At 38.5% G+C, this 24,631-nt stretch overlaps 1 protein-coding gene across 3 annotated transcripts in view; it reads right to left on the reverse strand.

Moving 5' to 3' along the window:
- cabin1 (calcineurin binding protein 1) overlaps positions 1-24,229 on the reverse strand; it is a 71,261-nt gene extending 47,032 nt beyond the window's left edge. For 2 of the 3 annotated variants that reach the window (XM_056772447.1, XM_056772446.1), the window contains exons 1-27: positions 24,153-24,229; positions 23,591-23,632; positions 22,460-22,555; positions 22,113-22,226; positions 20,917-21,051; positions 19,558-19,738; positions 19,314-19,443; positions 19,078-19,227; positions 18,214-18,632; positions 17,550-17,721; positions 17,265-17,392; positions 16,965-17,182; positions 16,574-16,646; positions 16,290-16,474; positions 16,079-16,201; positions 15,140-15,337; positions 13,598-13,840; positions 13,360-13,513; positions 12,597-12,709; positions 12,179-12,331; positions 9,935-10,141; positions 9,698-9,843; positions 9,342-9,603; positions 7,900-8,064; positions 7,231-7,320; positions 6,408-6,589; positions 5,269-5,489 (exon numbers count right to left, since the gene is read on the reverse strand). In XM_056772447.1, coding sequence (XP_056628425.1) covers positions 5,269-5,489; positions 6,408-6,589; positions 7,231-7,320; positions 7,900-8,064; positions 9,342-9,603; positions 9,698-9,843; positions 9,935-10,141; positions 12,179-12,331; positions 12,597-12,709; positions 13,360-13,513; positions 13,598-13,840; positions 15,140-15,337; positions 16,079-16,201; positions 16,290-16,474; positions 16,574-16,646; positions 16,965-17,182; positions 17,265-17,392; positions 17,550-17,721; positions 18,214-18,632; positions 19,078-19,227; positions 19,314-19,443; positions 19,558-19,738; positions 20,917-21,051; positions 22,113-22,226; positions 22,460-22,555; positions 23,591-23,593 — 4,261 coding nt within the window. In that variant the 5' untranslated portion in view covers positions 23,594-23,632; positions 24,153-24,229. The remainder of the gene's footprint in view (positions 1-5,268; positions 5,490-6,407; positions 6,590-7,230; positions 7,321-7,899; positions 8,065-9,341; positions 9,604-9,697; positions 9,844-9,934; positions 10,142-12,178; positions 12,332-12,596; positions 12,710-13,359; positions 13,514-13,597; positions 13,841-15,139; positions 15,338-16,078; positions 16,202-16,289; positions 16,475-16,573; positions 16,647-16,964; positions 17,183-17,264; positions 17,393-17,549; positions 17,722-18,213; positions 18,633-19,077; positions 19,228-19,313; positions 19,444-19,557; positions 19,739-20,916; positions 21,052-22,112; positions 22,227-22,459; positions 22,556-23,590; positions 23,633-24,152) is intronic. The other variant, XM_056772448.1, reaches the window with a different exon arrangement.
- Positions 24,230-24,631: the final 402 nt, after the last annotated feature.

The following is a 24,631-nucleotide window of genomic DNA, read 5'->3' on the forward strand; positions in this document are numbered from 1 at the left end:
AAAATTGTGTCATCATTTACTCACCCTCGTGTAATTCTACACTTGTATAATTTACTTTCTTCTGAATGACACAAAGACAGATATTTTGAAGAGTGTTAGCAATTTTCACTTCTGGGACATCATTGAGTACCATAGTAGAAAAATGTAATGGTAGACAAAGGTTCCCCGGAACTCTTTTTATTTGGAAAATTCTTCAAAATATTTCATTTTGTGTTCAAAAGAACTACTAAATTAATTTTCTACTATGGTAGTGGATAATGTCCCTAGAACTGAAAATTGCAAAAATTCTTATTTTCAATCAGGGGGTTAGTAAATGTTTTTTTGGGGGTGAACTGTACCTTTAATATTTATTTCTTGCCCTATTATAATTTATTATAAAGTATTAACTGAACATTTTGAATCTACATGGCTACAGTGACTTGGTAAAAAGTATCTTTTATACAGATTTCATTTCAAAATTAACAATTGTTCATCATAAATAAAAACTTAATTTTAAGTACATTGCTGAGAAAAATACATAAATAGAAGGAATATAAAAATCTATATCACCCAGCTTTATTTTAAGGCTATTAGCATTAAAGTGATAGTTCACCCAAACATTACCATTATTTTATCATTTGCTCACCCTCATGTCTTGTCAAACCTGATGAAAACACAAAAGAAGCTATTCTGAAGGATGTTGGTAACCAAACAACATTGACCCCCATTGACTTCCTTTGACAGAGAGATTTCTCAAAATATCTTCTTTTGGTTTCTAAAGCAGAAAAGGTGAATAAATGATGACGAGATTTGTGTTTTTTGGTAGTGATAAAAGAGAAAGAGAATCGGTCAGTTCTTGAATTATCAGGCCGGCTTTGATGCACCCACAAACATATTCCAGAAAAAACAGATCTGAACTTTTGAACCACACCCCAACACTTTACAACATTTACGTGAGCCAAGGCAGACACTTGCAGGTCGATATCAGTGTGCACACAGAGAGCAGTGCAGAGTGCATTGTGGGAAGTCGCTGTTGAATCAGGGTGCTGACCCTTCATGCATCCATTAAGAAGCAGCAGGTGTGAAGCAGGTCAGAGGCAGGCAGAGAGGGAGCAGGCGGGAGGCAGCAGGGAGACACGGACACTAAAGCAGGCCATGAGAAACATTGGGAAATATGGGCAACATGTCACAACATTCACCTTATAAAAATCACGCTTCTAAACTGCAGCCAGACGTTGGAAAGATATCAGCAAGACAGAGATGAGATCAGCCTCAGATGAAAAGAGATGTTGTGTTTTTGAACGTGTGCATTCGGGCATGCTTTTTGGGCTAGTTATTTATTAACTTATCTTTTTCTAAAGAGGTAAAAAGGTAGATTGATCTAAGTGAAATATGAAAAGTAAGACTGATTAGTCCAAACTAATTGCTAGTCTGTGAGAATAGCTGTTAAGACACTGTCTTAACTTGGCGGATATGTTTTTGCAACTGGACCCAGGTGTGCGATGCCAGATGTTCCATATCAGCTCTATCATTTAAAGTTCCTGTGTGAAATTTAGCGGCATCTAGCGGTGACGTTATGAATTGCCACCAGGGGCTCGCTCCCCCCTCTCTTTCGAAGCACTATGGTGGCTAACATGGTACTATGACCGCGCGGTCAGCTAGACTTTTTGAGACTCGTTCGGACGGTGGTACGAAAATGGGTGTAAGCGACTCCTCCATTTTTTACATGTCTCTACCGAGAGGTCACGCTGTGACATTTTGATCTTCTATTGTTGATGCGAATTCTCAAGTCAAGAGTTCACCAAACTTGAATTTTGTTACGCAGCGAAATGCTAAATATCTTCGGACGCGCTTGCATTTCTGGTCAGAGGCATTTGCATGAATGGAAGTCAATGGAACATAAAGTCTAGTGTGACCACGACTTTAGATGTTGTCATTTTTTTCCGCTTTTTTGTTTCTCACCCGTTAATCGACATGTAAAACACCAGTTGTAGCAGTGATACCATGGGTGGGGGTTTGCTGTGGTGTGGTCGAAGATGCAGCCGTGCAGATGATCCATTTTACTCTTAGTTTTGAATTAGCGGCAATGCGGGAACGGCAATTGCTCGAAATAATAGCGGTTTCAATATCTTTCTAAACAAAAGCACACAAAACAACAAATGAAATTTGCTTGCACCATGCAAAAAAAAAGAAAAAACTTTAACGTCAGATAGGTCTGCCTTTAACAAAACGAACAATCCCAACACACATCACGCAAAAAATAAAAATAAGAAACGAACATAAAAAAACTTTACGTTAAATAAATTGACTATTAACAAAACGAGTAAAAAAACGAATAAACAAATACGAAAGAGAATACGAAACGAAAAAAGTCCATGTTAAAAAAATAAAAAGGGAATGAATAAGAAAGGAATAGCTGAAACAAAAAACGTGTATGTTAAATAAATGGCAAGGCATCGGCTTTTTAAAATTAGAACAAAAATACATTTAAAACATAACTGGCTCTTGATGACAGTGCTAACAGATTATAACAGGGTTCATGTTAGACATAAGAGCCTCTGTCAATGGCACTTCACTCTAAGAATAAAATCTGACACTTGTTCCGCTTACGCTTACGCCAAATGCAGCACCCACGTTCGGACACACGACTGTAGTTTGGTCGTCAACTAAACAAAGCGATTCAAAATGACGGTGGGGGTCAGTGCCGTGGTAGACAAGGGACGTAATCGGTTGGCGGGTGGACACCGTGCATCACCAGTGACACAGACTACCGCAACAATCCTACTCCCATAGTTTTTTTTTAACTTACTATGGCAGTAAATGTGAGATGAGATTTGACTGGTAACTGACATTCTTCCAAATATCTTCCTTTGTGTTAAGCAGAAAAAATACATTTATTCAGGTTTGGAAGGATTTTCATTTTCGGGTGAACTGTTCTTTTTGAGTTTAGCCAGTGACAATCCAGCTTAATACAACCGAGACTGACTGTGTAAATCTAAAATCCAGAGAAAACGAGCAGCACACCAAGCTGAGATAGACTTCAGAAACTAGGTCAAACCATCTGACACAGTTTCCAAAATACTGACTCCATTTCACCAAAACAGGCAACATATTTAATCAAGTGTAGTGCCATCCAATTTAGCTCTTCAAACTACAAAATCATACACACGATCGAAATGTATCACAATCCAAGTGTGCTTGATATAACAGGCATTACGCATGATCACACATAAACACTTCACACATAATTTGATGTTTATTTGTGGTTATTTGACGATTTAGGGATGGGCATTTTTTATCATATTTCATTTCGAGTACTGGACAGGTTTGAAAACCGAGTACTTGATTAACTGGGGGTGAGGCGTGTCCCTCTTGATTCAAAACACTTATGAGAAAATGAATGTTGATAAATCTATTACAGGATTGAGTAAATAATTAAATCAACCTTGTTAGATTATTGAAAAAATCACTATCAATGTTCTTGAAAATACAACTAACATTTAAAAGAAATATCAGCGTGATGTGAAGCGTCATCTTTGCCCTGTCGCACTTCTGTGTCAGTGTCTGACATTAAAGGGTAAGTTCATCCCAAAATCAAATGTATGTGATTTTTTTCTCTCACCCACATGATGTTTAACCTGTTTTGAGACCTCCCGCCATCTTCGGAGCGCAAATTAAGATATTGTAGGGACATCCGAGAGATTTCAAGGACTTCTCATAGACATCATGGTTACAGTTGTTGTCAAGAAAAGTACTAACAGATATTGTAAATTGGTTCATCTGCTCATAGTGGCTCAATTACATTTTTTGAAGTGACATGATATTAACGTGATATTAAATTTAATAAATATTTAAATGATATATTCTCCTCGGTCATGTCAGTCTATTGTGGAGGTTCAAAAGAGCACTTTGACACATGTGCATTCAGTTAGTGCGGTTGGGGAAAAAAATGCGAGTCTGCCTCAATATCGAAATCATCAGACATGCAAAGATCAGCTAATATAAAGCGCGTTGAACACAGAGTTTCGCTTCCGGGTTGCTAGTCAAAACGCCAACGTGGCCACTGAAGGCTCTTCCGTCACAGTGCTCTCGTGAACCCGCACCATAGACTGACATGACAGAGAATATATCTATTAAATTTGTTATTTTCATTATAAGTATTCTAGTCCCTGACAGAAATTCAATTGAGCCACCATGAGCAGATGAACCGATTTAACAATGTCTTGAGTTGACAACAACTATAACTATAACCATGACGTCTTTAAGGAGGCCTGGAAATCTCTCGGATGTCCCTAAAACATCTTTATTTGTTTTCCGTAGATGCCGGTAGGTCTCGACACATGTTTAACGTCATGTGGGTGAGTAAAAAATAACACAAATTTGATTTCGGGATGAACATACCCTTTAAAGTCTCTTATGCTCGCCTGACTTTCTATTTCTGACAGTAGTGATCTCACCTGAGATTTTGTGTCCAAATATACTTGTGCGGAGCAGAGCAAGCGTTTTTAATCCATTCTTATGAACTAGAGCGCACATTCACGTGGCACTCGCGGAGCAGAGGAATGCTTTCGGAACGAATCAAACTTGTAGTAGATTTGTTTGTTTTGTATGCAGCATGGTGCTGCGCATTTTGCACTTGACTGTATTTTCGTCATGTTTATCAAAATGAAACCAGGCATCGCTGTGCGCTTTCAATATGCCCGTCTGTGCTCCAGACTTGATTCTGGACCGCAAACTCTTGCATCGCAACCAATCAAATCTCTAGGTAACAACCCGAATGCCAGCATAACCAATCAGGAAGTCAAACGTATTTATAGACCAAACAATGATTGTTTTCATCATCGATCGGCGCTGTAGCGTCCGAGTACTCGTGCCCATCCCTGTGATGATTAGCAAAAGCTTAGCGAGTTGAAATAACCTTTTACATCAGCAGGCACCAAGCTGACCTCTTTAACAAAATAAGTATCAACTTACTATTTTAAAAGTTAAAGCAAAGCAATACAGAGACAATTACAACCACATTATCTCGGTACTACTTCATTTCAATTATGACAAAGCTGGACGGAAACAAAGCGGATAAAAAAAGACAGCCCATATGTTGCCCATTTACCCATGATCCTCAATGGCCTGTTGCAGATGGTAAGAGGAGGGGTGGGAGGAGATGTTATTGTACCGCAGATCCCATAATTTAATTCCCAGTGGTGAATAACCCTCATCACCTTGAGTCCCCTGTGAATAAGTGAGTAAGTGAGTGAGTGAGTGAGTTTTACTCTGGGCCTGGTACTGTACCGTCCTGCTGCTGGAGCTCCCGCCCCTGCCTGTGCCTCTGCTGCTGTCTTTTACGTTTGACGTAATCATGGTCGACCGGAGTGACCGCATACGGGGGAGAACTCGCACCTGCCGCACCATCGCCTGGAGTCGCTGCAGCCGGCGCGGGCATCGCAGATGAGGTGACCAGCGCTGCCGGACAGGAACGTGAGTCTTCGTCATTGACAGAGGGATGCTTTTCCCTAGTTGGAGAAAAGTTGAGATACGTCACGCATTATCAAGCGATATTCTACAAGTTCTGTTGAAATGTTTAGGTTTGCTTAAAAGGGTCATAAGACACAGCTTAAATGAATATTATACTTTGTTTTAGACGTTATGTATTGTGTGTACACGATAAGGTTGAAAAAAAATGCTGTATTTTCCACATACCGTGCATGTTTGTGTCTCTTTACACCACTTTCTGAAACGTGCAGATTTTTTACAAAGCTCAATGCTTTGAAAAGCGAGGTGTGTTATGATTGGCCAGTTAACCAGTGCATTGTGATTGGTCGAATACTGCAAGCGTGTGACGGAAATGTAACACATCTAACCACATATAAAACATCATGTTCCTCTTCAATTGTACTGAGAGGTACGTCCACCTTACTTGTGTATACATTTGGGCAGTCTTAGTCAAATTATACCACAACTGACGTATATTTGTGGGGGTGTGGTTACACGAGGCGCTTCAGGCAGGTCTGGGTGAACATTCACTTTTAGATAGAATGCATCGTTTGTTCTGACACTTTAATGTTTGCAATCTTACGTGTCTATTAAATGAATGGGCAACTTATAACACACCAAAGACACAGAAAAACATGTATTCGCTCCATATGACACCTTTAATTGAAATGCATCTTTTGTTTATTTATCTGAATGTTTTTAATACTAATATTTGTGCCAAGATATTAATCACTTTTATTATGAAACCAAAATAAAAATGTATTTTTTAAGTATCAAAAATGAATTTCAAACGAATGATTTGAACCAAACTATGAGTAACAAAATATGCACACTATAAGTAGTGCCCGATTCATATTCTGAGTAAACCAGAAACAAGAAGTGGATATTTTAATACACGTTTAATCTGCTTTTTAACTGTATGTCTTCTGCAATCATACTTGTCACTGCTGGTTTTTGGGGTGTTCTTCTCCTCGCCGCGTGCAAACGGTCCGACGGCTCCGTCTGCGAGCAAGTTGAAGAACAGCTCATAATCCAGAACCTGCGGTTCGGACTGTTCACCACCAGCTTCTACCTCATCCTCCAACAATTTCAGAATGGTGGCACTCAAACGGAAAAAAAGCTGACAGGTGGAAAGTGAGAAGAGAAACTATTTTGTAGTGATGTTGCATAAAAGGGACAGTTAAAGGGACAGTTCGCCTAAAAATGAAAATTCTGTCATCATTTACTCTCTTGTCATTTCAAATCTGTACGACTTTCTTTCTTCTGCAAAACACAGAAGATATTTTGAAGGAAGTTGGATTCAAAACACCAATTCACTTCTATTTTATGGACACAAAACCAATGCAAGTGAATGGGTGCCGGTTACCCACATCCTTCAAAATATCTTCTTTTATGTTCTGCGGAAGAGAGAAAGTCATACAGGTTTGAAATGACAAGAGAGTGAGTAAATAATGACAGAACACTCAGTTTTAGGTGAACTTTCACTTTAACCTCAAAAGTAGAATGGCAACAAAATAGTAATTGAATGCTTAATTGCTTGCTTTTCTTTGTATTTGAATAAACCCATATTCCCTCATATTGCTTTTAGCCAAATAATTATGATCAAAAATACTTTGTACCATACACTTCGTAATTGATGGTTCAATCGAATCTATAGGATCATTAAAAGCAACTATTGTACACATTTGCCCACTACACCTTTTGGCCACGTTTGGAAACTTTGTGAACTACAATGCAAAGGAAGATTAATTCACTTCATACCTCTAGGGCCTCCATGGCAAGGTCAGGTGGGTTATGGTAGTGGATTTTGCGTGGGTATCGGGCTGCTTCCTCATGCAGGTAATATGCAGACTGGAGAGATATTACACAGGGGTAAAAAGAATGTACAATAATGTATATAATAATGTATAATAAATGTCAGGGCAAGATAAGGTTTTAGTACATAATATGTGTTATGTTGTTTTATAGATACATATATACAAACGTTTACTCTTCTGTGTCGCAGAGATCTACGAGAAAATGCTTTGAACTCATTTTGCTCCTGCAGAATTTTGTAAATGAATGAAATTCTTAGAGACTTCTATGAATGGTAATACAAAACAAATTTTACATTTACATTCATGTATTTGGCAGATGCTTTGATCCTAAGCGACTTACAGTGTATTTTAAGGTATTTTTTCAGTGTGCATGTGTTTTCTGGATATCAAACCCGTAACCTTTGCACTGATAGTGCAATGCTCTGCCAACTGAACCACAGAAACACGTTTGTTCTTAAAATGTAATTTGCTACCTGTAAGAGGGTGTATAGATCAATTCTGGATAGACAAAACACACGGAAAATGGTTTGCAAACTAGAAAACTGACAAACATCACACATTTACAGGAGCCAATAAGATTAGCCATTGGTTCATATGCAGCCCCGCCAATCACCTGTTTGTACAGCTGCAGGTAGTCTTTGGGCGTCTGTTTACGCTTTTCCGCGATCTTTCCCAGCATGTAATGAATGAGCCACTCTTCCTCATCGCCATCACAGCGAGACGCGCTCTGGAAACACTGAAACGCTGTCTCCAACATCGAATCCCTGCGCTCCTCCATCTACAACACACACACACACACAGTGCAATGACACTAAAATCATTCACTTACGCTCAGACCGAGCGGCACATTCTGGTCTCTCTCGTAAAACCAACAAGGAAGTGACTTAAAATGCAAAATATTGGTCTATATAAACTCATTTTACCCTTCATGACAACTGTGAGGGGGTGAATATTTTTATAACTCATCCGTTGTATTTATATTTAAGGTGGAGTTTGTAACGATTTTCATTAAAATATCGAAAAATCACTAGGCTAGTTTTATATCTTTGTTCAGCTGAGTACTTACAATATCTCAAATGTTTCCCACTACTTGTAAATCGCCATTCTAAACCGTGACACGTGGTTGTTCAGTCGCCAGTCAATGGCGTCATATCCGCATTACCCTTTGTTACCGCCTTTTAAGACATAGAAAACCGCATGACAACAGTGTCATGGACAAATGCGGAAGTGGTGTCTAGGGTCTAGAAAGCCACTAGCTTGTTTCGAGCAGTCACTTTTTTTTGCAACTGATTGCAATTAATAAATTAAACGTATGTCGCTAGTACTTTGTTAAAATGACCATTATTGTCGTTTTCACTAAATGCTTCATATAATACATAATATACATAAATGAGGCTATGGGTAGCGAAATCAAACTAATTTCGTTCTTAATGTTTTAGTTCTTTACTATAATAAACCCATTGTCATGTTAAAATATCAAGTGATGGTTTTTGTTTGTTCAGCAGATTTAGTTTTTCGTAAACTTAAATTTAAATTTTTTCTTTTATTTTACGCAGCGTATTTAGCTCGCTAGAAGCTAATGCAGCTTTGGTTAGCCATGCAGATACATATTGAGATAACAAATTTGTGATCAGGCATTACAACTACCTACCAGATTGGGTTCTAAGAGGACCGGGAGTGACGCGAGGTGATGTGCTGCCAAGGTGTCGACAATCGGATCCGCCTACTTTATGGGCGATTCACTTTTCCCGTCTTTTGCGCACGCAATTTTGTTGTTTAAATGTAGACAGGCGGCAGGCATTTTTCACATTTTTCTAGGTGCCGAATCGAGTTGGAAATAGTACTTTTCAGAGTACCGCTCGTGCATAGTCATATGACTAGAGAAAGTGTCGTGGCTCGAGTTTTTTTTCACGTGGTTTTAGACGCGAAATGTGAATCGCCCCTTAGGCTTCAAAATTGCTCGTCAGAAACCTACGGGTGACGTCACAGACACCACGTCCATGTTTTATACAGTCTGTGTCTCAGAACAGCATTCATTAATTTAAACACACACACCTGTTTAGTTAAGTCCGGGGGAAGTTCGCGTTTCCACTGCTTGAGCTGTCTGGAAGCGAAAGAGTGCAAGGCGTAGGACATGGTGCCGTACTCGATCCATAAGGACAGGTTGGAGCCGTCTATCTCTAGAGCCCGTTTGAAACAGGTCAACACTGCCATAGAGTTTTTCCAGATGGGTCCGTCACTCCTGAGCTCATTGGAATTTAGTTTGTCTTGGATACGACTGGCACGCGCGAGAGCCATCCCTGCCCATGAGTCAAACCTACAGGAGACCAAGAGACTAGATCATCAACTACAGCTGAATACAAGTACACTATTGAGTCTTGAAACGAGTAGGTGATTCAATTTCAACAGACCTGTTGGGGCACACGCAGATGTCGTGCATGTAGAACTTAATGGCTTTAGACTGCTCTTTGTTTTTAAAATGGTAGTCTGCCAGCAGATAGTACAGCTCATTCACCACAGGGGGCGCTGGGGGAGTTCCTTCCGGGAGGGCCGGCACCTTAAAGACACACAAACTTTTATTCAAATCTAGGCCAACATATCAAAAATGCCGGAGAGCATTTCACTGGAGAATATTCTGAAGCTCACACCTTGACGGCTCCACCCTCTATGTAAGCGGACACATCATCTATGGAGATCACGGGGCCGTCGTTGCATGGGATTATTCCAGAGAGTCTTCTAAGGAGGTTGGCCAGGTCGGCAGAGACCGTGCTGGTCTTATAGCTGTCAAACTCGGGCAAGGTCTTGGGTTTGAAGTACTCAAACATGGAGACGGCTTCATTCCAATGTAGCTCCACCTTGAGGGGTTAAAGTGCATGAGATTCAAAAGATGCATTTCGAAATTTTCACGAAAACACAAATTCACACAAAGAGATCAGTTAAAAGGAACATGTTTACAATTATGCGATTAAAACCTGTTTGACCTCGCAAATATGCTCTATGACAGAGACAAAGGCAGATCAACAAAAACTGCCGCATATCAAGATCTTCATCGTTTGATGCACACAATAGAGAAGTTTCACCCGGGAAAATGAGACGCAATCTCTCCCATAGAGGAATATAATAGTGTGAGCACAACAGCAGGCATATAGTAATATTCTGCACACAAAGACTTTTGATATCAGCCAGTGTTTGGGACATACTGATCAATGACAAAAGATGGAATTATCCGCCCATCTGAACAGCAGAAACAGCGATTTCCAGTATGTAATGTAGTTAAGATGATAAAGAATGAGTTTTTCAGGGTATAAAGCTACTTTGTTGAGCAAAAAGGGATTTAGATAGGTAATTTCCTTTGATACCAATTCTGAAAAGTAGGCCACCACACACATTAAAGAATTCTGAACTATTTATGAAAATGTGATTTTTCATGCAGGTTTGATTCATTTTAGTCTTACATAGATTTCTATATCTGCAACCTTAATGATCCACTCGTGTTTTGGACGAATAGTTTGACCATAGTTTGATTCATTTACACTTAACGCATTTGGGAACAAACCCTCAAGCAAGAAATGGGTCATTCTCACAAAACAACTAAACATCTTGTCAGTAAAGATTTTTAGTTATAATATACTCTGACTAAAATTATAAACGCAACACTTTAGTTTTTGCCCCCATTTTTCATGAGCTGAACTCAAAGATCTAAGACTTTTTCTATGTACTCAAAAGGCCTATTTCTCTCAAATATTGTTCACAAATCTGTCTAAATCTGTGTTAGTGAGCACTTCCCCTTTGCCAAAATAATCCATCCACCTCACAGGTGTTGCATATCAAGATGCTGATTAGACGGCATGATTATTGCACAGGTGTGCCTTAGGCTGGCCACAATAAAAGGCCACTCTACAATTTATGTATTTTGGCAGCAACTCCAAAGCAAGAAATGAGTCACTCTCACAAAACAACTAAACATCATGTCAGTAAAGATTTTAGTTACAATATACACTGATCAAAAGACACAGTCTCACAATTTAAGCAAGACACATCTTTTCAGCCAAGCATTCGTTAAATGCATAATATGCTTAATTAATTAATGAGAGCAGCTACGCTAATTATTCTCTATCTGCTCCTCCTCAGGATGCCCATCCCGAGGTGGGGAGGGATTACACCAGGCCATCTGAACGTCATATGCCCATCCCTAACTAGAGATTACGCCAGCTCCATCTGAACATTCCATGCCATTCTCCTGCAAGAGCCTGCGGACTGACTGACCATCCCATCTCCATCTCAGGCAATTCCATCACCACTCAAGAGCAAAGTGAAAATCTGACCATCCCAGTCTAGGCAATTTCATCCCCAACCAAGAGCAAAGACGGACTACTTATCACAGTAATGCTAAATTTACAATGATTAGCATTAAATGCTCAATTTACATCACATGTCAGCAGTTTGAAGTTATAGCTGAACTCAGTTAGATTATGCCATTATTATTTTCCCTGCTTATAACATTCCTCTGTTGACTGATATCGCGTAACAAATTAGACCAAATTAGACCTAAACAGTTTTAACAAATGAAAGTTCCTAAACCACAACTAATAAACTCTCCATATGTGCAGCATGACATGTCAGAGGAGATCTTGCCCTCCCTGCTGAGACTAGTTTCTCCTAATTTCTTTTTTCTCCATTTATATATCATTGGAGTTGGGGTTCCTCGCCACAGGGCATTGTTGGCTGGCTTGCTCACTGGGAGACTGCAATAATTAGATATTTTTTACCAGAATGATCTGTGCACAGCACTGTGCTGTGTTTGACCTTTTTCTGCGTTTTTATGTTTTTCCTATTTAATTTAATTTTCTATTTTATTCTCATTTGTCATACACTGTGTGTTTGTGTGTTACCTGTGGGGCAGAATGCTCCTCTAGGTATCGGGCTTTACTTTTCCTGGTCGGATAACCATACAGACAATAGAAACACTGCTCCAGCGCTGTCTCCAGATCTTCTTTATACGGCAGATTCTCTTTTCCTGAGAGCTTCTCCTTCAATACACAAACCTAAAAGTACAAAAGCACAAATGTACACAAATCCACAATAATTTGGCACGGAGAAGAAATTTCTACATTTTTTTTTATGCAAGACAATTCAATGCCATGCCAAAAACGCACACATATATCACATATATTTACTGACATTGGCTACTGTGTAACGGTGGAATGTCGATGTGAAATAAAACAAGCTGTCCATCTATCTGTCTTTCAATGCCGCAAAGGAAATCCTAAAGACCGAAACTTTTATAAGCGGACCGGAGTATAGACTCACAAAGAATTTGAGCAGAGATCCATCAGAGTTGCAACACCAGGACCGGCGACCCAGACATTCATGTGCCGTTTTGAGAAGCATGAGAGACGAGGGCAGCAATGGGGTGTCATCCTCTATAAAACACAGAAACACACAAAGCTACCTGATCAGTGTCAAATACTGAAAGTTATCATGGTATCATGATTTCTGGTGTCTACATCTAGGACATTGGTTCTCAAACTGGGGGCTCCAAGATGGTTACAGGGGGGCAACTATGTTTAAGTAATTTTGTGTTAAGTAAATAGTGCCGTAAGATACCTTGAAAAATATCGAGCACTATTAAAACTAAAACTCTTAAAACATGTGTTAATTGAAATCAATTTAAATATCAGCCTAAATATTATTTGAAGAACTTAAAGTAAGCAAAATTAGAAAATTTACCTCAGTATTAACCTGAAATAAGTTTAAGTTGAGACACTAAAATTATAAATTGAAAATAAGGAACTAAACTAAAACAAAAACAAAATAAAAGTGAACAAATACTTCAACTTGTATAGATATGTAAAAAAATAAAAAAATATAAAAGTGACAAAAAAACGAAAATACATGTATATAGTATTTAATAGTATATAGTATATAATAAGATATTATTTAAGTTAATTCAAAGCATAAATAAAACAACAATAAACCTTAAAACAAACCATAATAATTTAGCAAATTTTTACAAAAAAAAAAGAATATGATATCCCAGTATTTACAATTTAACTCAAATCTTCTTTCTTACCGTGATTATCCTCATCTCCAATTTGTTGCCGCAGCATGCAGTCAAAAGCAGCCTCTTCCTGTTTGATGACGTTGTACAGCAGAATCCATGGCAACAGTGATGAGAAATGAGCCTCTTTGGGGTCATCGGGTAATACCATACTGGTGGCTATCAACTAGAGAAAGAATATACACGAACACAACCATCAATAAAGAAAAACATGAAAATAACATACAAACAGTCGGTCAAGTGCACACACCTGTATGAGATTGTTGGCGAGGCGTGGGAGGTTCGTGGAGCGCGGGGTGAGGGTGAGCAGCTCGGGCTTGTCAGCGATGCAGCTTTCGATTCCCTTCAGAAGCGCCGTGATGGTGGACACCCACTCTTCCTTAGCAGAGGGGCTGCTGGGTAATGCAGAGTTCAAGTGCTGATTGGCCTCGTTGAGAGACACTTCAGACGTTTCCATGCAAGAGCTGTGGTCTTTAAGCCGCAGCAGGGAACTCTGCGAAAAAAACAAAATCGATGAATATGAGGTTGTGAGGTTAAGTGTCTGAAGACGCTATTACAGCCGTCCTATTATGCCCTTCTACAAAATCTTGATTTTTTTGTGGTGTCTGCTAGAATACAAATATGATTTCAATTTCTTCCGAATAAACCACAAGCGTCAGCCTTGCAGGTGTAAACTGTAAGAATGGTGTTGCGAGTCAGATAATGAAAACTCTCAGATAATGAAAATGTAGCTTAATAACAAACAGATACACCAGAACTTCCTATTCAAGCATGACTTGCACAGAACATTTTAAAGTGATGTGTTTATTTAGTAATTGTCTTCTACATTTGATGATTTCATGATTTGAGTGTTAGTTTCCAGCGCAAATTCCAGAGAGCAATGTGAGGTAGAGCCTGTGTGGTCAGATAGTGCATGCGTTGAGCGATACAGATACCGGATGCACTGTTATGTGACTCGTGTGTTTGGAGGTTCTGGGGATGTTAACTCATTGAGGGTGAGTAATTAATGGCAGAATCGGAGTTCCCCTTTAACACATTTCTTGAAGCCTGTACATGAAATGCATTATGGAGTGTTCCAAATTGATGACAACATTAAAATGTATATGTAAACACCATCATGTCATTTAACCAGAGATGGACCGTAGTAAATACATTTGTCACGTTTTTACTTCACTACAATGTGTGTTTTCACGCAACAAAAATACTTTAAAAGAGTTAAAAAAATGACAAATCTACTTTCTAAGTATGAAAGGTAAGAGCCAAAAGCCAAGGCTCAAGCGCCACTGTTCAATGTATATACTGTATATATTATTCAATTTTGGGAATTTGTTTTAAATTCCGATGAAGTTTTGTTATTTGAATTGACATTACTAAGAAATGTGAGACATAATAATTTCTAAATTGTTCATTTCTAATGTGTCCCAACTTATTATTATTTTTTTTTAATCGTGAAAAATCGTATCGTGAGATCAGTATTTTGAATCACATTGCATCTGAGTGAATCATTACATCCCTAATAACATCTTTTGTCACTTTTCTTTTCAAGTAAATGTATTTTTAAAAGTTTTTTATATGAAAAAAAAATGCTTTTACAATTCTATTTTATTTACTTAACTTGAGACACATTGTCATTTAATACTTCAGTTTAAAATGATAATAATATCATTTATTATAGGGACTTAATTTACTTCACATACTCAACATACCCGTTACTTATCAAGCAACATCTCGTTGCATTTTTAATCCTAATGTATTAAGTATGATGTCATGATGTGATGTGTGAATGATTCACCTGCAGCAGTAAGAGCTGGGCTGGTCTCTCAGGAGCAGAGCTGATGTAATCTAGCGCCTTGAGTCGTGTCGAGCCGGAGCCGAAGCTCAGAGTTGGCTGCAGTAACCGAACCACAGACTGATAATCTCCGCTATCAAACAGTCTCTGAATCTCCTCTAGAGACTGACATCGCTCTAGAGACTTCAGCTTCTTCTCAATCTAGAGACAGAATGGAAATAGTTGTCTATAAGAGGACATACTATTGAAAGCGTCCTTGCTTTATTATAAAATTAAACACCAAACCATTTATGAAAGCTACAGAAAACTCTCTTGGTTATATCATAACCCATAATAATTTTACCTTCAAAGACAGAAAAACATAAAAACTATTTTCTGACTCTTTCTGTGGTATTAGAACAAACTACATTAAAGTGACAGTTCACCCAAAAATGAAAATCCTGTCATCATTTACTCACCTGTATACACCTATTTACAAACCTGTATAAATGTCTTTGTTCTGCTAAACACTAAGGAGGATATTTGGAAGAATGTCAGTTACCCAACAGTTCTCATCCCTCATTGACTCCCTGTTTGTTTTCCCTACTATGACAGTAAACGAGGGGGTAAAATCTGTTTGGTAACTGACATACTTCCAAATATCTTCCTCTGTGTTCAGCAGAACAAAGAAATGTATACAGGTTTTGAGTGAACGAGGCTGAGTAAATGATCACATAACTTTCATTTTTAGGTGAACTGTCCCTTTAAGTTTGGCCTAATTTCACAATAATGTTGCTTTATCAAGGTTATCTTTCTCTCTCTCTTTGTCTGACTGGATGGATGGTGACATTACCATACAGCCGTAAATACTTAGTTCCTGTTTCTCCTGTTATATAAAAGCTAGAGCAGGAATTAAATTGTCATCTGAATTGTAATTCTGTCCTAATGGCCTCTGCACCGTACCTCCTCTACAGAGATGGCAGCGTCCACGCTGAGGTTGGGCAACTGGATGGTGATCTCGCTGCTCTGCCCCCTTAGCAAACCGACACACATGTCGTAACACTCGAGCGCCTCCTCCATGTCACCCTACAACAGCACATAAACATCCGCATGTTCCCTTCACTGCAAAAATATACAACGTTCCGATGGTTGCTTTAACACAGACATTTTTGACCTGTAAGGCGATGTGTCGTGCTTTAAGCCAGTGAACTCTGACGACAAAAGAGATCCAGTCGTTTTCAAACAGATCTCTCTGAGAAGATGCCATGGTCAGAAGAAACAAGTCAGCCTGAAAGCGAGCCTCAGCATCAGCATCCCCACAATCTCTTCCTGAACCAGACGCGCTCTTTCTTTGAGACACTACAGACGTAAACGCATTTGTTTGAGGTTTAATTTTGTAATTTGCGAAAAAAATCTGCAATTGAAAGCCAGGAGGAAGTTTGAATGACAGGTTCTTACTTATTTTGCCTTTCATCAAGGACTTCTGCTCCAGCTGCAGCTCCAGACAGCACAAACACATCCGCATCATTTCCTGTTTCACAAACACAAACACTTTCAGACAAATACAGATTTCACGAAAAACACACAGTTCTGTGACCCAATGCTCGTAAATTATAAATACGATTAATATTTTGTGCATATGTTCTCTGATGATAAAATCCATGAGCCTGCTGTTGATAATAGTCTACCACTGGAGATACAGGAACGTTCGACAGCTATCGACATTTTGCTTGCAATTTTATATCAGACAGTCAGTGAGGAGCTTATGATTGTGTCATCTGAGACATCAAGATGCTATCTGCCCAACATCGCAAGCAATTGCTTTTCATGCATCTCTCTCTCCTCGTACCTTTATGTGCTGGTTGCTGCAGTCCCTGAGCAGAGGATTGGGCAGCCCAGCGCTGTGTTTCCTCCAGCAGTTGAATATATCCAGCACCACTCCACTGAGTCCTGCAGGCCACTCTTCTAGAAATTTCTGGCCCACTGCCTTCAGATAACGGATCATCAGCTCCAGGATGCCGCCGTTTTGCATGTTTGCCAGCAAGAACGCATTCACCTCCTTTCGCTCTGAGGATCAAACAGCCAAAATATTTAAAATGGGAAGAATTCAAAGAAAAAGAAAAAAGAGAGAGAAAAACTGTTGCTGTACCCGACTCTATAGAGACTAAATACTCAGAGTTGGAGCCGAATCCACGGTTCAGCTGGGAATCAGGTTTGGCATCACACTGAGTGTCCATGTTACTGAGACTATCCTCATCGTCTTCAAACTTTTTTAGCCTGGAAATAATGACCAAATTAATAAATAAAACACAAAAGAGACTTTGGACCAATAAGTCTTTAATTCAGTTCCCAATCCAATGTAACAAAACTATTGCTTTTTACAGACAAAACCTTGACATATCAAGTGTTAGAATAAGTGAACTTAAAAAGACACCTGGATGGGAGGAATTTGAGCAGAAGTTCTTGGAAGTCGATCCTCTCTTCTTTCTTGCATTTGGTATTACGGACACGTGCCGAGCGTCTCTTTGCAGTTTCTACATTTTCCTCCACAACACGTTTTCTCTTGGTGCCTTTTCTCGCTTTATCACTCAATGCGGCGTCCAGAGCTGTGAGGTGAACACCAGTGATATTAGTGTCATAGTGTGACTTTATATGACGCTGGGAAAAGTCTGGGTGCCGTTTTAAATGATGCTAGAATGTGTTAGCATAATGCTAACATGATTTGCATTTGTTGTCAATGCTAAACTGATTTAACATTCGTTAACATGGTTTAACAAGATGCTAGGATGATGTAACATAATGCTAACATGATTTAGCATAATGCTAACATGATTTAGCATAATGCTAACATGATTTAGCATAATGCTAACATGATTTAGCATAATGCTAACATGATTTAGGTTTTAGCTGCTCACTAAGGGTGCTCCATTTGCTGCTAGGCATTGTTAAGGTCTATAGGGTCAGGATCTAATAGATTCAAGTGTTAAGCAAAAACAAAAAATCATGTGACCAACGACTTAAAAAATGTTTGTGGAGCTCTGAATCTTAGTAAGCACGTTAGTATGGGTGCATGCATTTTTGTGTGCATTCAGACTGACCGGCAGAAGTAACCATGGCAACAGCAGCATCCTCAATTGCGTTGGTGGCAGAAACAGTGACTGTGGTAGTGGTGGTCACCTCAATTACATTCTGGTTTTGTGGTTCCCCTTCAGGAGCGCTGGGCTGTGCTTCTGGCTGAACGGAGGTATCAGTTGGTGGGGGGAGACTGGAGCTTAGGCTGGTAGGAGCAGGAGGTGGTGCAGAGGGTGCTTGAGGCAGAGCGACCGTCACTGGGGGCTGAGGGGGATCCGAAGAAACAACGACTATGGCCGCAGGTGTGCTGGAGGGCATCTGGAGGAGGCAGTCTGGGTCACGGTACATTGACAGGTCGATTCTGCGGCCAAAGTCGGGCCGTGGGACCAGGCAAGCATTCTGGTGTTTGTACATGGCAAGGAAACTCTCACCCACACTCTTCCATCTGTCACGTGAGGGACAAATCTTTGTTAAAACTGAAAGCCAACAAATGTATTAACTAGCTTACAAGTTTAAACATAGAATAACATGATGATAACATAATTGAACATGATGCTAGAGTGTGTTAACATAATTCTAACATGATTTAACATTCATTAACATGACGCTAGCACAATGCTAACATGATTGACCTTTCATCAACATGTTTTAACATGGTTTTAGCATGTGTTAGCATAATGCTAATCTTAATACTTGATGGGTTGTAGCTCGTCACTAGGGTGACGGATCTGGTTGCTACGCACTGTTATGATCCATTAGCTGTTTACTGTGTGTTGGTAGAGTATTCTAGCTTGTTAATAGGAAATAATACATGCAAACATAACAGAATATTAATAAAGGATGAGAAAGTGACCCTAAACTTAACGGTAGTGTAGTACTCATGAACTCACGTGAAGTATTTGATCGGCTCAACCAGTTGCAGATCAGTCACTGGGTGTCGTGTCAGTTTAGACTGTCTCTGTCTCCTGAGCTCCAGCGCATCCTCTACGATACTGTGAGCCTCCTCCTCATCTACATCAACATACTGCGCTGACACTTCACTGCAACCAAAAAACACAAACAGAAGAGTTACGCACCCATCCCTAGATCAGCATAAAGGAACGCTTAACGAGATCAAGGTGCATACAGTTTAGAGAACATCTTCATAGAGTCTCGTCTGAGGCAGGGCTGCTCCTCAAAGATCTTCTCTTTCAGCACGTGTCCCTTACTGAAACCCGCATCTTTCTCTAGAGCCTTACAGATGTAATAAAGACAACCTGCAGGAAAAGCAGATGGGCATGACACTGACTGGATTGTGCATTGAAAAGTAAGTAGAGAATGTCAATGAATGTAAGTGGATCATGGTTTAATGTTGCTGTTTTTAGACTCACAGCTGTAGTCACTGAGGGCGTAGAGGACTGTGATCAGGCTGTCCAGACAGGGCCAGTGGTCTGGGTTACAGCGTAAGCCCACCTCAAAAGCATGACGGGCCAATGACATACTCGCCTTTTTCAATGCCAGCCTTCCCATTTTATACCACATATTCACATCTGTGGAGTCCAGCATGACAGCCTGCAAGACAAACATACACATTCACCATCAGCAGTTACACTGAAAACACAATGCAGGGCATACTTGGACTACAATAGCTCTTTTATAAACCTTGACAATGATCAATATGGACAGGTTTGTCAGGTTTCACTTCTGTATGTAAGTTTTCTTGAGTTAAAGTGAAACATTTACCAATTTGATATCCTATATCTAAAACGAATAACTAGAAATAGGAAAACACTTTGTTTTTGGTGAAATTTCTCATTTGTCTCCACATACAAAGTTTAGTTTACTAGTATTTACTATGATAAACTGTAGTAAACGGCAGTGTCTTTTATAATTTTATAGTACTAGGCTTTGTTAATGTACACTACAGTATTCTGTTATATATAAAAAATAAAGATTAGTACTGTTTTGAAGTGTAATGAATACTGTAGTAAACTTTAATATTTACTATGGTAAGGTTCAGAAACACTATAAACCATTTCATCGGACGTGCGTGCCGGGAATGCAGTTAACTTCCGGTCTGTGTTTGGCTAGTGTCTAATAATATAACTATTAATATTTAATCTAATTTATGTTTATGTTAATATTATTTTTTATTATTTTTTATTGTACAATCTCTGTACACAATAAAAAAAAAATTATGTTGTTGTATTGTCGTTTTATTTAATAAACAATTTGCTGAATGGGTTCTGTTGTTTTAACCCAACTGTATGGTACACTGACATGTAGCGGTTGAGCCGGGTATCGCAGTCTTAATTCAAAATATTGGAGAGGCAAGTTTAGACGGTTCTTCTTGGTCTCTTTCGACTGTTATTAGAAATAAATGTTTGTGAATGTGTACTAGAAGTTAAGGGCAGCCCAGGACTGCGCGCAAGCGCAAAGTGTTTGTTTATGTTGTCACTTTGAAACCGTCTTTGGCATCTAGGAATTGTATTCCCGTTTGTAAACTACACAATTTGTATTTTATTTTATATAGAGTGTGTCTGTTCAAAATTACAAACAGTCTTTTTGATTTAATATCTCTTCAAGGAACTATGATCTCACTCCACAATGCATTTTTCAGACTTCCTTTTCTTCCACTATGAAGTTGTCAAATAACACAAGATAGTTTGTCGCAACTTGCAAGGTCAAGTTTCTTTAGGTTGAAGAAGTTCTGATTGTTGTTGTACAGAAGTTGACTGCATGTGTTTTACCTGCACATAGAAATCCATTGCAGTGTCGATGTCATCTTTGAGCACCGCAAGGCTAGCCAAGTTTTTATAGGTGGAATATTTCAACATCAGCCCAGGATGCTTGAGTCCAACTTTCTCATCTTCAGATGCCACTGCCTGTTAAATTTCAAGAAAAGAAAGATTCAAATTAAAAACAAAGAAAACTTTCTCGCAACATATCAGGAATGTCATACTCAACACAGTTTGTACAGAGCTACAACTGACAGGAGAATCTTCAAGGAATAAGTCTAAGCAACAGACTTGACAAATCTAGACAAATAGTGCTCCTATAGACCACTTTATTTTTACAGTACTTTTTTGTAATAGTGTAACGATTCACCATGAGCCAGTTGAACCATGAGCGATTATATTATGTGACGATTTAAGTCGCTTGAGATGTTGAATGAATCACAATACATGTTTTGAAAAGCAGGGGCCACTGTGTTAACCGCTAACTTGAAAGCGTGGATATGCTGATATTTAAAAAAAAATTAATACACTACAGAGTTTTAAAATCTGAACAGATTAAAAAAAACTAGACATCTTACACCTGCACAGTTTTTGAACGTTTACATAGAAAACAATAAATGATAAAATCTGCAGACTGGTGCAGACGTTCAGCAACAACTCCAGACTGAAATTCAGGGCAAAAATCTGAGCTAAAGTCTTGTAGTGTATTCCAGCCATTAGGATAAGTACAGAAAAAAATCTTTGTTTGTTTATATTAAAGAGTCTTTTATATTATTCATTTTTTATTTGATTCGAAATTTGCCACTGCAATTTATTTTGTTATCTGACATAAACATATTTTTATTTTACAATGAAATGTGCAGTATTTCAGTATAAAAGGGAACTTGATCATTTCAAATTTTCTAATTTTGTAAAAAAGAATCGTAAAAAATGGATCGTGAATCTTATCGCATAGTGAGCTGAATAAATTGTTACATCCCTACTTTTTTGTCATTGTGACATAAAGCTATCATTTTTTTGTAAGTGTGTAAATGTACAGTAATATTATATATAAAACAATTCCCAGGACATTTTTCAAAGATTCATCTTATGTGTTCCAAGCAAGCATAGAGAACATCATAAAACTTTAATTTTGGGGGGAACTGCTCCATGAACCATTAACAATAGAAGCTCAGTGTATAAAACAGAGAAGACACATGAATGATCACCTCCTTGAGCAGAGGGGTCTTGAGGAGCTCATGGTAAGCTTTGGCAGACTCTTCAAACTTGTCATGTTTCTGCAGGTCAAGAGCTTTATGATACAGTGCAAATGCTTCTGCCTCCTGCAAAACAGAAGAAAATAAAGAGCATTGCGAAAATGTTTAATTTTGGGTTCATAAACAACATTATCACAAAAATTTTTAGCTGTTAAAAAACAACCAATGTTAGCACTTGTTACACAAAACCTGTTTTGTCCTACACTGGCATAAACAAACTGAATGGAATTCAGAAAAAGAATAAGGTTGCTAATGAAATCAAACAGCTCATGACATTTTTGTGACAGGCTCTGACTCACCTGGGCTTCCTTGGTTTGACTTGGTTTAGTGCTTTTAAAGGCACCTTCATGCTCATCCGCAGCCTGAGACGCCGCATTGAGAGCCGCGATCCGGATCTGTGACGGACGGGAGGACAAACGTCAACACTGCACATCACATTTTCTGAGTTTCAATTGCTGTGGCACACATCCATAAATCAGGCTGCAGTAAAAAGTTGGCTAAAGTATATTCTCTGCATGTTTATAAATGCGTAAATTCTGCAGCTAAACATATACGTGTAGCAACCAAGACTATTTTGTACTGCAGTGATTTACAGTTGTGTTTTATTCTATTATTTAGTAACAGTGGACTGAATGCTATGATTGGGTAAATGTATTTTGGTCTTAAGATTTCCACTTAAGATATTTATATATTTTATTATATATTATATATTTACACAACATTAATTAATAATAAGAACCTTTCAACAAGAGTAAAAAATGTATCTGAAAATTTGGCCAGTGTCAGACCAATTTTTATACTAAATATTGGATCTATGCATCCATAAATACTGTATTATTTGTCCTTCCGTTAAAGGGATACTCCACCCGAAAATTCTGTCATCCTTCACTCACCTTCAAGGTGTTCCAAATCTGTATAAAACATTTTTTTCTGATGAACACAGAGAAAAACATTTGGAAGAATACTTGTAACCAAACAAATGTTGCCCCCCATTGACCCCCACATTACTTTATCTTTTCATTTTTGTTCTGTTGAACACAAAAGAAGACATTTTGAAGAATGTAGGACAGCAAACAGTTCTGGGGCACTATTGACTGCCATTGTATTTTTTCCTATTATGGGAGTCTATGCGGGGCAAAATCTGTCTGGTTACAAGCATTCTTCCAAATATCGTTCTCTATGTTCATCAGAACAAAGAAGTTTATACAGACTTGGAACAACTAGAAGGTGATTAAATGAAGACAGAATTTTCATTTTTGGTTGAAGTATTCCCTTAAGATTACACGCTTTGTTGTTTACTCCCTCTTGTCAGTCACATTGAATAAAAGTATCTGCAAAACACCTAAATGTAAGTGGGTCATATACCTCAGTCTCAGTTTATGAATTACATATGGTCAACTTAATGCAAACATAAAGAATTAAAGACTTACCATGTTTCTTATATACTATGGATCATTCACTCACAACAGCATCTGTTGATGTGCAATATACATCAGAAAACACATTAAGTATATATTTACTTTTACACTCCTAGCACTATTTCTTAGCACTCATAGTTCATTCTTTGTCTAAAAGGGATTATTGTACAAATATTACAGTAAATGCACACCAGCAAACTCCGCATCCTCCTCTACTGAGCTAACGTACATTCATTGTGTCATTCATTGTAAGTTGTTTAGCGGGGTTCCAACAAAACAGTTTGACGTTAACTTTAGCCTGATAAAATACAACACAACAGCGTTGTTGCATATATTTCTGTGACTGTTAAACTAAACAAAGAGATCTGTCTGTTTTTTATGAAGCTCATTTAGTAACAACAAGCTAACAGTGCTAGCGGCAGGAACACATCACTGCTGACCGCACAGTGTCAATGCATTTCAATATAATCCCGTTTCTTCATGCTCGACATGTAAACCCAAACACATGAGCTGTCAGCTACACACATGTGTGCTGAGGTTGTGCATGTATGTTGTTTTGATGCAGAACTCTTACCTGCCGCGAGCATGATTTTCCGCTCGGAGGAGAGTCGCTCGAGTCAGTGTCGAGTGCGCTGATTGGACGGGCGACTCCACGAGCCACTGTCACGTGGTATGTCTGTGTTTTGAACTTTGTGAACAGCTGCAATTATGATTAAAGGTGTCAAAACGCAGTAAATCAACTTGTCAGCTTCTTAAAATACATTATATATGTTGCCTTTATCTTCCTAAAGTAGATATTTAATATGTAATATACTATATTTTATATGCGGAATGCAGAAGATGAATGACAGATGTCCAAATGCTGATGTACCTGAGTATTCTCTGGGGATAAAATTGCAAACTAAATTATTTCAAAATAAAAGTCCATTATTTAAGTATCTTATATTTTCTATGTTTAGTACATAATTATATAACAGTCAAATGTTTTTCTCAAGCAATAAATGACTGAATTTGCTTTTAATGACTTTGGAAAGTGTCAAAACATAACTTGGT

This window comes from Triplophysa dalaica, chromosome 18, assembly GCF_015846415.1.
Source record: "Triplophysa dalaica isolate WHDGS20190420 chromosome 18, ASM1584641v1, whole genome shotgun sequence".
NCBI lineage: Eukaryota > Metazoa > Chordata > Actinopteri > Cypriniformes > Nemacheilidae > Triplophysa > Triplophysa dalaica.